The 15528-nt window shown below is 44.9% G+C and overlaps 2 protein-coding genes and 1 long non-coding RNA gene across 11 annotated transcripts in view; 2 read left to right on the forward strand and 1 right to left on the reverse strand.

Moving 5' to 3' along the window:
• pax3b (paired box 3b) overlaps positions 1-5861 on the forward strand; it is a 22833-nt gene extending 16972 nt beyond the window's left edge. The window contains 2 exon segments of the mRNA XM_062473368.1: positions 2672-2951; positions 4040-5861. Of these exon segments, the coding sequence (XP_062329352.1) occupies positions 2672-2951; positions 4040-4074 (315 nt within the window). The 3' untranslated portion in view covers positions 4075-5861.
• LOC134029289 (uncharacterized) overlaps positions 1-15528 on the reverse strand; it is a 38785-nt gene that overhangs the window by 16770 nt on the left and 6487 nt on the right. The gene's annotated exons all lie outside the window — the stretch shown is intronic.
• Positions 10484-13193, forward strand: LOC134029586 (uncharacterized). 9 transcript variants are annotated; one of them, XM_062473761.1, is made up of 10 exons: positions 10485-10805; positions 10891-11010; positions 11088-11206; positions 11294-11444; positions 11551-11669; positions 11746-12028; positions 12092-12362; positions 12399-12487; positions 12692-12738; positions 12940-13193. In XM_062473761.1, the coding sequence occupies exons 1-10, from the start codon at positions 10535-10537 to the stop codon at positions 13162-13164; spliced, it is 1695 nt and encodes a 564-aa protein (XP_062329745.1). In that variant the 5' UTR covers positions 10485-10534; the 3' UTR covers positions 13165-13193. The 9 variants fall into 9 exon arrangements, with proteins under 9 accessions (XP_062329741.1, XP_062329743.1, XP_062329742.1 ...); XM_062473757.1 differs by having other exon boundaries at positions 10484-10805; positions 12399-12738; XM_062473759.1 differs by having other exon boundaries at positions 10484-10805; positions 12092-12349; positions 12476-12738.

Below are 15528 nucleotides of genomic sequence, written 5' to 3' on the forward strand. Positions count from 1 at the left end.
GATAATCGCTTGATTGGGAGAGGGGAAGGACAAGGACAGGAAGCGGGGGAATGATCTTGAAGAGACGATGACACAAATGGAAACTGAAAAGACAATTACAGTCAATTAGACAGGCATGAACAGCTCCCATCCCTCTACCTACACATGAAGAGCTGTCCTAACAGGCAGAAAATGAGATTTCTGCTACCCTGAGTTAAAAGCTCCAGAGCCATGGTAAGGGTTCAGGGCACACACACGCGGACACACACACATAAGCACAGTTCCAGGGAGTAATTATTTCACAGAGTCATTTCAGGAATACGTGATGATGAGTAACTGACACAGGCTTAATTACGTAGCATGAAATTATTCTTACTATTAGCAGATTGTTTATGTCATCAATTAGTGGGTACTCTGTATGGTTAATGTCAGTCCGCCTGGACTACAACATGTGTCCTTTTCAATCCATCACACTTTATGGACACATAAAGTGAACAATAGAAAATGTATAAACAAAACAATAAAACACATTTACACATCTGCAGCACAAATCAATATACATTTTTGTGTGCCTTGTGTATGCGTGCCTGTACAATGACGTACCTTTGGATTGATTTCCAAATATACTGTATATTGATCATTACCTTTTACATTTTATTGACTCCGACAAGTTTAACACAGTAGCGACAGACAAAAGTCCAACTCATTGCTCTCTCTCTCTCTCTCTCTCTCTCTCTCTCTCTCTCTCTCTCTCTCTCTCTCTCTCTCTCTCTCTCTCTCTCTCTCTCTCTCTCTCTCTTTCTTAAATCTCTCTCTATGTCTCTCTCTCCTCTCCTCAGATACATAGGGTGTTTTTGACCCTGTGTTTGTGTGAGTAGGGTCATCCACTTCCTCCCCTTTAGTCTGTGTGCAGCTGTCATTGGCACTCAGAAACACACTCATGCACACACATACACACACACACACACACACACTCACACACAAACATACACACCAACACACCAAACTACTTTACACTGTCTAGCCACTGGGGAGGCGTCTCGTGATTGCATTCTTAAACATGTTTGTCTCCACATTCCTCCTGGTTCAAGTGATGTCCTAATATATGAGTAAATAACGTCTATGAGGGATCAGGAATGCCCTGTCTCAGATCCCCCTCCCCCTCATTCCGACATTCCTTGTCCTGCTCGTCTCCCGCTCGCTGGCTGCGCCTGGGCAGACTGTGCGATGCCGCTGGCGACGGCACCCTTCCAACATGAAACACCCGGCCCGACCTGGCCAGAGAGTCTGTGTCACGCTAAAGAGACCAGGGAGGGAGGGAGGGAGGGGAGATATAGGGGAGAGAACCAGAGGGAGGAAGCTGGTCATGGAGGAAAGGCAGAGAGAGACAGTGAGAGAGTGCGACGATGGAAGAGAGGACAACATGGAGGGAGGGAGAGAGAGAGAGAGAGAGAGAGAGAGAGAGAGAAAGAGAAAGAGAAAGGGAAAGGGAAAGGGAGAGAGAGAGAGAGAGAGAGAGAGAGAGAGAGAGAGAGAGAGAGAGAGAGAGAGAGAGAGAGAGAGAGAGAGAGAGAGAGAGAGAGAGAGAGAGAAAAGCCAATGGTAGACCCCAGCAACCCTCCACATACATATTCTATTTAAACATAACACAACCAAAAGCAGGTAATTCTTTAGAAAAATTGTACTGGGGGACAGGGGAACACAACTCCCCTCTCAAAATCAACATGGGCTCCTCTGTCCTCCTGCCTGGGAAATGACTTAAGCGGGACCATGTGTGTGTTTGGATGTAGAATAATATGTCACTTATAAGGCCAGCGGAGCCCAAAGTGCAGCATACCTGCTTCTCATTAGAGCACCAGGAGAGCCCCGAGGTCTGTGCTTAAAGAGGATTTGATGCGTTCATAGTCACCAGGTTTGGATGCGTTTGCGTTCATCAAAGTTCCCAGCTCAGTGATGCTGATTCAATGCAAAGATTAGATGTTTACTGAACATTTGGAGACACATTTTGACGAGTTTGTCCCAAACGGGTCATATTGATGTGTCGGGGTAAGGTTGGGCTTTGACAACCTGGTTGGGGGTAGATGATGCCCTATGGCACTTTTCCGTCCAAAGCTTGCCAAGAAATATTCCCCCAAATTTGATTATCTGGCCGCTAATCAACAACAGGTCAAAGCCTATCCTGTATCTCCATCTGCAACTCTCACTGCTGTGGTCTGTGTGTTTGTGTGTGTGTGTTATCTGTGTTGGTGTATCTTTGCAGATAAGTTGTTATCTCACCCCATGCTTTTTTGACAGAGGCGGCAACGGGGAATTTCAGAAATAAGTGGAGTCGTGGTTCTCAGACAAATTGCTTAATTCTTCCTCTCTCGCGCTTATCTCTCCCTGTCTGGGGAAGGCTCGCCTTCAGCCTTTTGATGTCAGCCAAAGGGAACTTTACTAAGTTAAACAGACCATAAGTGGGTGGAGCAGAAGTGAGTGAGTGTGTGTGTTTGAGAGAGAGAGGGAGAGCCAGAGATGTCATCCACAATGCCTCATCCCAGTCTCAGACTCACCATGTCTAAACCACCCAACACCCCAGCCTGCACATCCTGCCACACGCTCACCCCTGTTACCCCCTCCCCTAACCACCCTCCCTACGACATCACCAACACCCACACCCTCTCTTGCTTCCCCCCCCCCCCCCCCCCCCCAGGTGATGGGCCTGCTGAACCCGGGCGGGGTCCCCCACCAGCCCCAGAGCGACTACGCCCTCTCCCCTCTGACGGGGGGCCTGGAGGCCCCCGGGGGCCTGGGCACCAGCTGCTCCCAGCGCCTGGAGCACCTCAAAGGCCTGGAGGGCCTGTCCAGCGTGCCCAGCCTGCCCTCACTGCCCTCGCTGCCCAACTCCCAGTCCTACTGCCCGACCGCCTACGGTTCGCCGGGCTACAGTGTGGACCACGTTGCATCCTACCAGTATGGACAGTATGGACAAAGTAAGGTCAATACCCTCTTGTTCTTTTTTTCCTTCCCCCTGTTTTGACTGGGTTTATTTGCACCGAACGCACTTAGAATAATGGCTTGTAACAAGATTTGGGAATTTTGAACAGCAACACTTGATTTAACCGCAGGTTTAAGCTATTAATAGACGCCCAACTATTTCGATAAAATGTTTAACCACTAAGTAAATTCCCATCCAACAATCTATGCTGGGATCTTCTGGAGGAAAGCAAGACCCTTCAGTTCAGATTAAGGTTACCGTTGACAGGTAACTTTAAGGTTGCGTAGTCCACAAGCTATCTACAATGATTGGGGAAGAGGGGGGGGGGGGGGGATAGTTTTCAATTTCGGCCTGTGGGGGGGAAGGGAGGGGTAGGAGGGGGGAATCACACAAGCCAGCCAATTAGGCCCATCCGCCGACCTCCCGGCAACCTCTCGGTAAACGTTGCCCTTCAAAGCCATGGAGTGGCTGAATGGTGTGGCTTTGCAAGGTCAGCAGGTATCGAGTGAATATCTAACCTAATATCCAAGAGGAGGAACGTCTAATGAAATATCACAGGGAAATATCTAAGTGGACAGAAAGACAGGAACCACCTTTTAGAAGTGAGCTGACACACACACACACACACACACAAGCTCACAAACATACACCAAACACACACACACACACACACACACACCCATCAGAGGGACTACATCTTGATGCCATTAATCACTGAGACTCGATACCCATGTGCGGTTGGGACTGAAGGCTGAGGGCTCTTTTTCTGGGGGTGGAAGGATTCTAATACCCTCTGGCAGGACAGCTATTGGAAACAGGTGCGCTGGGTAGAGGTCAGTTGGGGAGCCAGTATCGATCGCTGGTCCTGATTCCAATTCTCCAGGCGCTACATCAAGCCATGTCCCAAGACTCTGGTACGCCTGCCCCCCTCTCCAGACCCCACACACTATGGGCTGGGACTGCTTGCTGATTGGCTGGGACCCCCACCCTTACACCATGCCTGATGCTCTTTCAGTGGTCCTCTCACCCTCTTTATTTCCCAGCGTGCAAACGTGATCTGATGGTTCCTTGTTGTTCTTTCAGGTGCCCTTCATTATCTGAGGCCAGAGATCACCTGAGTGGAGGGCTCCGCCCACATCCTGCCCTGGCCTCGCTTCAGGAACGTGTATGTTTGTCCACGCTGAGGGAAGTGTTTGAGTATCCCGGACCAAATTGACAACTTCCCTCCCTACCTATCCCAACGGGCCTGAGCTTCACTCTGACATTGACACTCCTTCTCACTTGATGTAAGGAGAGGAAGATAAGATATGAAAAGAGACTATTAGGAGGCAACGCAAGACCAAAACAAACAAACAAACAAACTGTGTGGAGGGTTTGGGTGACTGGTGGAGAATATTCTAGGTGCTTTCCCTAGGTTGTGATGTGGTTTATCCCACATTGATCACCAACTATATTCAGGAACAGGACCACGTCTACCCCATATCAGTCAAGAGAGTCCCCAGGGGCCAAGTACCCTCACTGGGGAACATCTCGCCATCAAGGGCCTGCAGAGGAGCTCAACAACAACACATAAATCACAGACTAAAGTTTTAGATCTTAAATCATGTTTACATGCTTAAGGGGTCAAATAAATACAGATGCATTCCATTTCATTTCAGAAAGCAACATGAGGGAAAAAGAGGCCCTGTTTTATTTGACGTTTCATTTATAGATTTTTTTCCCCTGTAAGATTCCATACCACACAGAGAGAAAAGGAAACAAAATCTAAGCCATAGGCAACATATAAACAAATAGATACAAGCAAACAAGAACAAATGAAAAAAAAGGAATCCATTAATCAAACTATGTTTTGAGGTAGCAGAAACAGAACTTTAACGTACACTACAGATGTTAGCTGACTTCCAGTGAACTCTGAATGGATCTCTCTGTCACATTGAAGAAGGAAGATTCTAACCTTTTGTGGGTTTAGTAGGATTCCCTTAGAGGTCAAAGGTGACTGAAGAAAGTGACAGATGAGAAAGGAGAGGGCGGGGGGCAAAGTGGTTTTTGGTGTTGCGGGGGTATGAACAAAAATTACAAAAGGGGTCTGAACCCAGTAACAATTCCTTAAAACTAAGAGTTACTGGGTCACGACGAAGTGAGATTCGAGACACAATGGAAACCAGAGAGCTAGGATGTCAGCTGACCAGAAGTGCAATATCATCACGTACCCAACAGTCAACCATGCAATTAAATTCCATGAAGCCAACCCTATCGTATGTCTCAGCAACATTGGATTCAAATCACATAAAAATCACATTGCAAAATCACATTGCAGCCCCACAAAAAAATAATTACAAGTGCCTTTGAAGGTATGGTGGGCCAAACAAACAGAAAACATTGTGAACAGGAAGAGGTAGTCTGCACATTGCCATCTTTGAAGTAATTACGACTTGAAAGTTATTCAAAGACCATGTGGATACAATTAATACAAGGGAAAAACAAAGGCCAACTAAAAAATATGTAGTATAAAGCCAAATAGTTTTTTTCCTCAAGTGTGTTTTTTTGTATGTCTTGCAAAAACATAAACTCTATTAGTTTTTCTTGTCATGGGCGTATTTATTCTTTTAAAATATATGTCAACAACATTATTCAAAACATTTCTGTAACTTTGTACAGACTACAATTAGATTTTCTATTATTTAGAAATTCTATGTTCACTTAAAGATAGCTGCATCTCTCAACAAACCTTTGTTCAATGAGCACTCAGTGGTAAATTGTACATATGTCTGTATCTGAGGGGAATAGTGGTTACAATTACAACGGTTCCGTTCATTTTTTTTATATGTATTTTTTTGTATAATTTGACAGAATGTTATGGCGTACGACCTTGCATACAAGCTCAGTACTCTTACTATTTATAATAAAAAATGAAAATACAACCCTGAAAATAGCCCATTCTTTTTTATCTGAAATGAATGCGTTTAAGACTCATTAAGTATGAATGCTGTTTTTGTGTGTGATATTTTGACCATCAGGACTAGGGCTCGAAATTGCAAGTGACTCATCTCGATCTAACTGACGAACAAATATATACTTTTCAGAACACTGATCTGAACTCGAAAACCTTTTAAAAATAGCAGGTCCAGAAAAGGCCCCAGACATTTGAATTTGAACACAACAGTCTTATAAATAGCTGGAGACATTCAAACATCTGCATGATCTATTAATACTCACCAGGCCTGACTAGTGTAACAAACTCACTTTGTTTCACAAGCTCTCAAATGAGGAGAATAGCCCTTAGAGCGTTTGGACAAACAGAAACTCCCCCTTGCAAGCACCCCCCACCCACCCCCCAACACACACACACACACACATTCTCATCTCAAGCTTTGGCACCCACACAGGGCCTTCTGTGTGTATGTGCATGAGTGTATGAATATTAGTGTGTAAGAACAAATTGTGTATGTCCATGTGTGTGTGTCCACCCTGAGGATATCAACCCTAATTAAAGCATTTGTCTCATTAATTGAGTCTCCTGTCACTGGTTAAAGGGCTGCTGTGCTTGTGCCTGACCAGACTGTAGGCTTCATAAACAGAGACTATGTCAACAACAAGACTGGATCATCAAACCAATGTCACTTCTATTTGCTAACCCTGAATAATCGGGCCAATATGAGGGCACACACACGCTCACATTCATACTCACATTCACACACACCACTCAGCCCCCCACACACACTGTGAATGTCATTAAAATAGTTTCATATAACTACACTCTGGGGAACATTAACAAAAATAAACCTTTTTCTATTCACGAGGACGATTCATTAATAAAAGTAATGTCTGTGGTTGAGGCTTAGACTGGGAGTTTACAGGTACAGTGATTTGTCTTGGTAATGGCATCGCCTGATTAGGAAAGCAAACATGATCTTCATGACTATACTGTGCATTTAAGTTTGTGTGTGTGAGAATGTGTGTGTTTTTGGATGTGTATTCATGTGTGCGTCAGCGTGCATGTGCTCACCTGTGTGTGTGTCAAAGTACTATATGTGGGCAGGCATTCTCAGACATATAATGATCTGGAAGCACCTACATTTTTATGTTTCAGTCCTTCAACCAAAACCAGATGCATTCTCAAAAGAAATGGTCCAAACCTAAACGTTTTTAATCCAGCACCTTTTAACATTGTTGTCTGTAACTTATCTCCGGGACCTTTAGACCAACCCTAACCCCCCAAAGGCAGAAAATTAGTTTTTCAACTCAGGGTGGCAAGCTAACATGACCCTAAGATCACAGCAGCAGCTGCTACTGTCACTCCCAACACTGTGTGTGTGTTCATGGGTTGCAATCATGTGTGTGTGAGCCTGCGCTTGTTCTTCCGAGTGTGCCAGCACAAAACAAAAAACAGCTCTTATTTACACAAATGTCTTCTGTAGGCATTCAGGCCTCATGGCGAAAACATGTTTATCCTGTCTGTTTAGATTTTCATTACATCCACGGATGTGTTTTTTCCGTTGTTTTTGATGTCTGGGCAACCCCCCACCCCAGGGCCCCCCTGTCCAGCCACTTAACCTCCTGACACCTCTAGCAGTCACACAGTCTCTCATCACAGGTTTCCAGGAGGCCTGACCAGGCCTCTCACCCACACTGGGGAGAACTTAACCCCCTGACACCAAGGAGGTGGAAGTGACAGGAAGTGAGGACTGAGAGAGAGACAGAGAGAGAGATGGGCTCAAAGAGATGGTTAGGGAGGGAGAGAGAAAGGCTGGTCCCCCTACCTCATGTTTTCGTAGTAGAACAATATGACAGATTATTGAATGGTGGATTTGTATGCCAGTGCCTGACTGTGTTGTACAGTGTGTAGGTTATCTGAGCCCGCTCTGTTACAGCTGGTCTGAGGTCTGCTTGAACGCCCTCTTTGAAGAGCGCCGGTGTTGGCTTGACATGTGGAGGCAGCCAGAGATGTTTTGACCGTGGTGGAGCCAGGCTAAATATCAATATGGAAGACTGGGGGTCGCTTTGGCTCAATCCCTCCCTCACATGGTTGGCGTGTGTGCGTCAGTGTGTGTCTGTGGGGCTAGGCAGGGGGTGAGGGTGTGTGTATGTGTGTGTGTAAAATAAGTGTAGCAATATGTGCATGTGTACAGTATTAGTGCTTGTGTGCAGTGTTTGCACATGTTTACAGTGTGTGTACATAGCCACCCTCCTTGTGTGTCTGCCTTTGTCAGAGAGCAATGAGGAAATGGACAGTGACACAAACCAGAAGGAAAGATATCGTCTCGGGAAGCTGAGAAGAACACTGTCCATTGAAGAAAAGACAGATCCCAAAACAGGAACAATGTGACTGCAAGTAAACAAGACCTTTCTCCCCTGAAGACATGCTGCCACTGCTGGGGTGGGAAACCACTGCAGGGCTGTCACAAGTCTCAAATGCTGTTGTTGGGGTGGGCAAAAATATGTTTCCCTTGTGCTATTTTGTCACAGTGCAACATATTGTCATCTAATAATGTACTGTTCAGATACTTTTGGTACACACCCCAACATGCTAACTCCTTGTGGGGCATTCATTTGGTCAACATTTATGATAAAAATGTCCACTGTACTGAACTGAAGGGATTGATTTTGCACCAACAATTATGATGCTGTTCTAACGTAAATTAAAAACATGAATTAAAGAAATTAAATAAAAAAAATGTGACAGTGGCAACTCAATAAAGACTAATGTTATTTATGTTGGACAAACAAAACAAGTAAAAAGTTGTACAAAAACAAAATAAAAAATTGGCATCATCCTGTGTGTCTGCTTTGCGATGTGGCCAGTAAATACAATCTCTGACCACTGACTATAAAACTAGGCACTTCTTATCCTGGATTTTCTGATGTACGATATACAGTATTTTACACAGTTTGCTTTGGATTAAAGTGTCTGCTAAATTAATTAAATGTAAAATTTTCATATTTTTAATCTTGTAATCTGCTTCATTTTGTGCTTTGAAGGATGCGGACAAGCACATGAAGATGAACACATCCTATCTGCCTTCCTGCCTAAAACTATGAACTACTGACTCTTTTATTAAAATACGAATGTTGAATATTAAAACTCGTTCCCCATATCCATTTTACTTGCTGGCCTGGAAGTAATTTGAGGCAGAGGTGGCACAGGTCCAAAAGAGGCTAAATTTGAGACATTTCGGGGGCCTTTCTTCGGGACTTGTTTAATGAACAAGTCAACTTCTGTGTCCTATTTGTATTCTTTGTTAATTGACAATGGGTAAATATTCACATACATTTGATTAACTTAGTAGATACTTAAACACAAGGCAAATGATAGTTACAGTACATGAATGTACAGTACATGCCAAATTTATGATTGGATGTATTTCTCTTTGGGTCATGTATCATCGTTTGGGTTATCTTTTCATCTATATCCTGTGGCAAACAAATGTAATCAGTGAGCTTAAAATAATACCACCTACCTAGCTAGCTCGCTAGCTAATAATGTCATGTAAGCTAGCTTTCTAGTTAACATGTAGTAGCTAAAAATGCATACTGCATTATCATTTTATTGTGAGGTGTGACGGACACGTTGAGGAAGTTTGACATGTTTCCTTCCAATACAATCGACGTTTTCGCTAACCATCTGCAACTGACTCGTTTTTTATTAGTCTATGCTCGATAGCGTTAGCAGCAATGAGTTGTTGAGAGGGGTGGTCGATGCTCTGCCTCTGGGGCCGGGTTGGATGTAGCTAGGAGATCACTGTGACTGACAGGTGCATTCACTTGTTGCAGTCAGCGTTTGAAGTAGTGCGTTATAGTCAACAGAGTAAACGGGCTGAAATTTGGTCGTTTTTAATAGTAAATGCGTTCAATACTCCGCTGAGTCGAAAGTGTTTGTCCCACCACTTTGAAAAGTAGTGGGACAAATACATGCTCGCCACACGTGTGCTGGCGGGTCTGGTTTGAGATGATCCCGAAATTGGGGATGACTATGCAGTGCCTGTTATGCAGTTGGTGCTTAAGATGTCAGTGAAACACACAAATAAAGAGGAAACCCTCAGAACTTTGCAGAGTGCCCGGTTCTTGAGTTGATTGTGGCAACAAAACACACCCACACACGTGCGCACACACACAGATATTCCTAGCATTATTAGAGAGATGTGAAAACGGAATCTGAGTCGATTTATCCTTGAACTTTTTGACAGCCTGAAAGCAATCTGTAAAACATAATGAGCATCGTAGTCAAATGTAATGTAAAATTCTAAATAAGCTATTTTAAAAGCAAACGGTGAGTTCAAAAACAGAACGAAATAATTACATGTTGAAGGTAATTGTACTTTTTCCGAGTCGGACTGATATCAGCTCATCTGCACTAAATTGAAAAAAAAAAAACAATTGGGAGGACTCACGTGAACAAATCTATTCGGAAAGCAACTGAAAAGTCACTTCACGTGATCCAATTGCCCTTCAGGTGCGTTTGTATGAAGGTTTGCCAAACTCAAATTTTATTGGTCGTCCAATTTGAGCAAGCACCTTAAAGCTGTGTAAAATGTGTGTTTGTGTTATGTTGGCTAGGGCGGTACTGAGAGGCTGTCTAACATGGTGCTGTGGAATAAGTCTCTTTTTTGCTTCTGGGTACTGAAGACTTTTACCTCTTTTGTAGCAGTTTCATATGGAAGTGTTAGAGGTGGGAGCACTTTTAGGTTAACAAATGAAGAGACCGATCCAATGGAAATTGGGACTAAATTTGGAAGAGACTTGCTTCGTCACGCAAATGAGCCCAGATCTCAGACTGGGGTCATAACTAGAAACGGCTCTCTTGCCTTTGATTCTGATGGCCAGGAGGCTAACCAAACCATAAGCATTGATTGTAAGTATACACAACATCCTTCAAGTTGGCCAGCGGGTGTATTAGCAGTTCCTCCACTATATGTAACTTGCTTTTACTGTCTTAGCTCTGCACCTATTGATGAATGCCAAACTGAAACGCATGGGCCCTTTGGTGCAGTGTGCTGATGATGCTATGACCTTGCGGGTGAAGGGAGGGAAGACTCCTCATTTTCTGGTTGACAATGGTGAGATCAATTATGCATTTCTGTGGATTTCCGGTGTAAACGGCTGAAAGTTTGATCTGAGGATCTGCTTTCTACAGGTGACGGGACTTTCGTTCCCGTGACTCGGATGCCTTCTCAGTGTGGCTTCTCTGTGAGAAGGTCACGCAGAGATGTGCTATTTGTAGCTACATACCAAGGCTGCCATGTTACTGAACAGGTAATTCATAATGGAAGGAATTGCGACTAAACACCTATTTGGTTGATTTTGAGCCAAGTGACTTCAAGTGGCCTACTCTTCCAACAGGGTGGTGATCATGTACTGCATCTAAAGCTGTGGGGAGAATCCATGAAAATGTCTTGTCCCCTTGAACCTCCTCACCTTTTAGTCTCCTGCCTCATGAATGGCATGGTGTTGAATATGGGTAGACTTGCAGCAGATGCAATCTATGTAAAAGGTAAATTTCAACAGTTTCTTGATCAGTTTGCAAAATGCCAATGAAGGACTTAATGCAATGTACTTTGACTATCATTTTGTTAGACTAATGAATAACTTGTGTTTAGTTTCCAACACATGGGAGCCCCTGCTGTCATCCAGACAACTTTGTGGTTTTACTGTGGTGTCACATTCTAGCGGATTGCTGATCAGTGCTCCATACAAAGAGCCCTGCGTCAAGATGGAGGTTTAGTGCCAACTTCTGATATTAATATGGCCACAAATATGTAAACTGTCTTCCACTAATGCTTGTGTTTTTACAGGAGATGGTGTATGTTGTCCTGTTGATGAATGGCCAAGAGTTTGGCGTATCCTGCCCATATCCACCTGCTGCTCCGGCAACAACTGATCCCGAGACGCCAGACCTTCCTTACCCTCGGTCTCCAGGGTCCCCCAGACCATTCCCAATTACTGCAGGCACTTCCAATTCTGAATCAGTAGAGCTGCTTCCATACCCTGAGTTCCCAGTAGCTGCACCCACTGATCCCCAGACTCCAGACCTTCCTAACCCCCCTTTCCACGCCCCTCAGCATCCAGAGTTCCCTGGTCCGCCTCAGTTTCCATTGTCCCCTCAGTTGCCAGGGTTCCCTCAGTTTCCTGGGCTGCCAGGGTTCCCTCAGTTTCCCGGGCTGCCAGGGTTCCCTGGTCCCCCTCAGTTTCCAGGGTCGCATCAGTTTCCCGGGCTGCCAGGGTCCCCCAGACCATTCCCAACTACTGCAGGCTACAATTCTGAGTCAGTAGAGCTGCCTCTATACCCCGAGTTCCCACGACCATTCCCAGTAGCTGCACCCACTGATCCCCAGACTCCATACATTCCTAACCCCAATTTCCCTGGCCCTCCTCAGCATCCAGAGTTCCCTGGTCCCCCTCAGTTTCCAGTATCCCCTCAGTTTCCCGGGCTGCCAGGGTCTCCAGGGTCCCCTCAGTTTCCCGGCCTGCCAGGGTCCCCTCAGTTTCCCGGCCTGCCAGGGTCCCCTCAGTTTCCCGGGCTACCAGGGTTCCCTGGTCCCCCTCAGTTTCCCGGGCTGCCAGGGTCCCCTCAGTTTCCCGGGCTGCCAGGGTTCCCTGGTCCCCCTCAGTTTCCCGGGCTGCCAGGGTTCCCTGGTCCCCCTCAGTTTCCCGGGCTACCATTCCCAGTAGCTGCACCCACTGATCCCCAGATTCGAGGCCTTCCTAACCCACCTTTCCCTGGCCCTCCTCAGCATCCAGAGTTCCCTGGTCCCCCTCAGTTTCCCGGGCTGCCAGGGTCCCCCAGACTATTCCCAGTAGCTGCACCCACTGATCCCCAGATTCCAGGCCTTCCTAATCCCCCTTTCTCTGGCCCTCCTCAGCATCCAGAGTTTCCTGGTCCCCCTCAGTTTCTCGTGTCCCCTCATTTTCCTGGGCTTCCAGGGTCCCCCAGACCATTCCCAACTACTGCAGGCTCCAATTCGGAGTCAGTAGAGCTGTGTCCATACCCCGAGTTCCCACGACCATTCCCAGTAGCTGCACCCACTGATCCCCAGACGCCATACCTTCCTAACCCCCCTTTCCCTGGCTCTCCTCAGCATCCAGGGTCCCTTCAGTTTCCCAGGCTGCCAGGTTCCCCCATACCATTCCCAACTACTGCAGACTCTTCTGATTGTGAGTCTGTAGAGCTGCCTCCATACCCCCAGTTCCCAGGCTTCCCACCACACCCCTAGTTTCCCAGACTATTCCCAACAACGGCCACTATGAGAGCTGGAAAGGAAAGGCTGCCCCAACCACTGCAGACACTTCCGATTCTGAGTTATCAGCTGCCTTTTCACCCCTGATTCCCAGGCTTTCTATTACCCATATCATTTCCAGCAACTGCCACTACAAGTGCAACGCCAGGGCTTCCCGACCCCTCTTCCCCTGGGTCCCCTCAGTACCCCGTTTCCGAAATTTGTACCCACTGATCCCCAGCAGCCACCTGCTACTGCAGCTCCTGGGTCGGTTGATGCTGCCCTTTACAAGGTGCAGAGGGTCCCTCCAGTGTACAACAGGTTCCAGGCCTATGCTTCCCTTCAGTCGAGTTAAACCGGCTCCAGCAGGTACCCCAAGTCTTCACCACTGCTGGTGTGGAGGACCAGAGAAGGATTCCTGGGTTTGGTTCTCACAGGTGCCCTCCCTCCTCCACCTGCTCCTGAGGACTCATAGCAAGTGACTCAACAATTCTTTTAAGTAGTTGTTTTAACTTGACATTTGCACTTATTAAAATTATTCTCAACTTTACAACGACTTTCTACTTTATGGATTCACTTCTGTGTAGCATGTTGGTGATCAGACACTATTAGCCAGACATTGTTTTAAACTTGTTGGGTGTTTGACATGCAGGATTGTCACAAGTCCTTACATTTAAATTGACAGCTCAACTTCACTTGATTGAACCATTAGTGGTATGAGTTTGCTTTGGTTAGCCACCCACAGACATGAGTGTTATTTTACTTTCAGGAGAATATTTAATTTGGTTTGAGTGGACCAGCCTGTACGTTTTTCAAATGTTACTCTAATTGCGTACGCCTGCTTCCACCTTGTATGGTAAATCTTTACTGGAAGAAGTGTTTAACTAGGTATATAAATGCTTCTCTATGCTCTAATATCCTTATCTACAATACATCCATAAAATTGCATCTTTGTCCCTATGGTCCTTTAGTAATGCAAATGAGAATTTATATTACTGAAGGGAGATAGTGATATCACAGGGCTCATCTTGAGCACTTCCTGCAGCCTCAATTACTTGACACTGTTGTAGAAATATAGAAGTTTGGATTTGTCTAAAGACTTGCATTTCAACTTGGCCAGTGTTCAGAAGGCTGACATTTTGGGAATATATAATTTTAAATTAACTGTCAGAGCTGACTTTCCTTGTCAAAGTATGAATCGGATATTGCCAGTGTTCAGAAGGCTAACCTTTTGTCCAGATGTAGTTTCTGAATGGATTCAAACTTTTGACCTTTCACCTACCAGAACAACATCTTATCCAAGTGATCTATTCACAATGCTGTCATTTGTCATGTTCAGTTGTATAAAAAAGTTTCTCCAACCGAGATTACCAAGGAGATCTTGAGTTATTGGGCCAAATAGGTTACTAGAATATCAACAAACACAATAGGCTTCCTCCTGATGGAAGAATCCTAATAAGCAGACTCAATTATGTGAGGAAATAAGGTACACACGTCACACATGCAGAGCAGGCATTCAGTCACACACACAAACACGCAGTACACAACCACACAGTGTACTCAATCCCAAACTCAAAGATTTAGTTTTTCCTAATTTCTAAAACACTAAACCTCATTCTCTGAATCTAATGTTCAGTGGCCTAAACCCATTTGTCGAATCAGATACACTTTTGGCGAAACTCAATCTCACTCACTAAAAACATTTTGCACTGTGATCCCCTTGTAAAATGGTAAACACAGGCTGCAAACAGTACAAACATCTACAACACTGTTGTCATCTGTAAAACACAATGACTCAAAATTGTTCACACAAAGGGGCGAGTGTTTGATTTTGCCAGAAAAGTCAGAGGTTTTGGAAATGTAGTTTGGAAGATTTGGTTTTGTGTTCAGTTTTGAGAAAATGGGTGACCGTTTCAAGAAATTTGTTTTAGCAATTGTGAAAAACTAATTTGTAAAAATGCTGCATGAATAACCATTACATACAGAAAGAGAGACAATTTAAATGTTTATGTAGAGAATTATATCTAATTCACCGTATTGATTCTGAAGGACATTCAAGGTGTGACACTACTTCACCGCTACATAAACTGAGTCAACATTAGTGAAGTTTACAGTTTCACAATTGCTAAAACACTAAACCCCATTCTCTGAATCAAATGTTCAGTTCACTAAACCCATTTGTTGAATCAGACACTCTTTTGGCAAAACTCTAAACACATTGTCATTCACTTACAACATTTTGCACTGTGATGTACTTGTACTGCAAAATGGTAAACACAGGCAGCAAACAGTAAACACAGCTACAACACAGTTGTCATCTGTAAAACACAATGACTCAATTGTTCACACATTTCTAATGAT

The sequence above is a fragment of the Osmerus eperlanus genome, chromosome 11 (genome assembly GCF_963692335.1).
Source record: "Osmerus eperlanus chromosome 11, fOsmEpe2.1, whole genome shotgun sequence".
NCBI lineage: Eukaryota > Metazoa > Chordata > Actinopteri > Osmeriformes > Osmeridae > Osmerus > Osmerus eperlanus.

What these genes read in the sequence shown, in the direction of transcription:
- LOC134029586 (XM_062473757.1), top strand. Translation starts at nt 10,535, where the DNA reads ATGGTGCTGTGGAATAAGTCTCTTTTTTGCTTCTGGGTACTGAAGACT. An exon ending in TCATTTTCTGGTTGACAATG is followed by an intron (nt 11,011 to 11,087) that starts GTGAGATCAATT and finishes TGCTTTCTACAG; the next exon opens with GTGACGGGACTTTCGTTCCC. An exon ending in AGCCCTGCGTCAAGATGGAG is followed by an intron (nt 11,670 to 11,745) that starts GTTTAGTGCCAA and finishes GTGTTTTTACAG; the next exon opens with GAGATGGTGTATGTTGTCCT.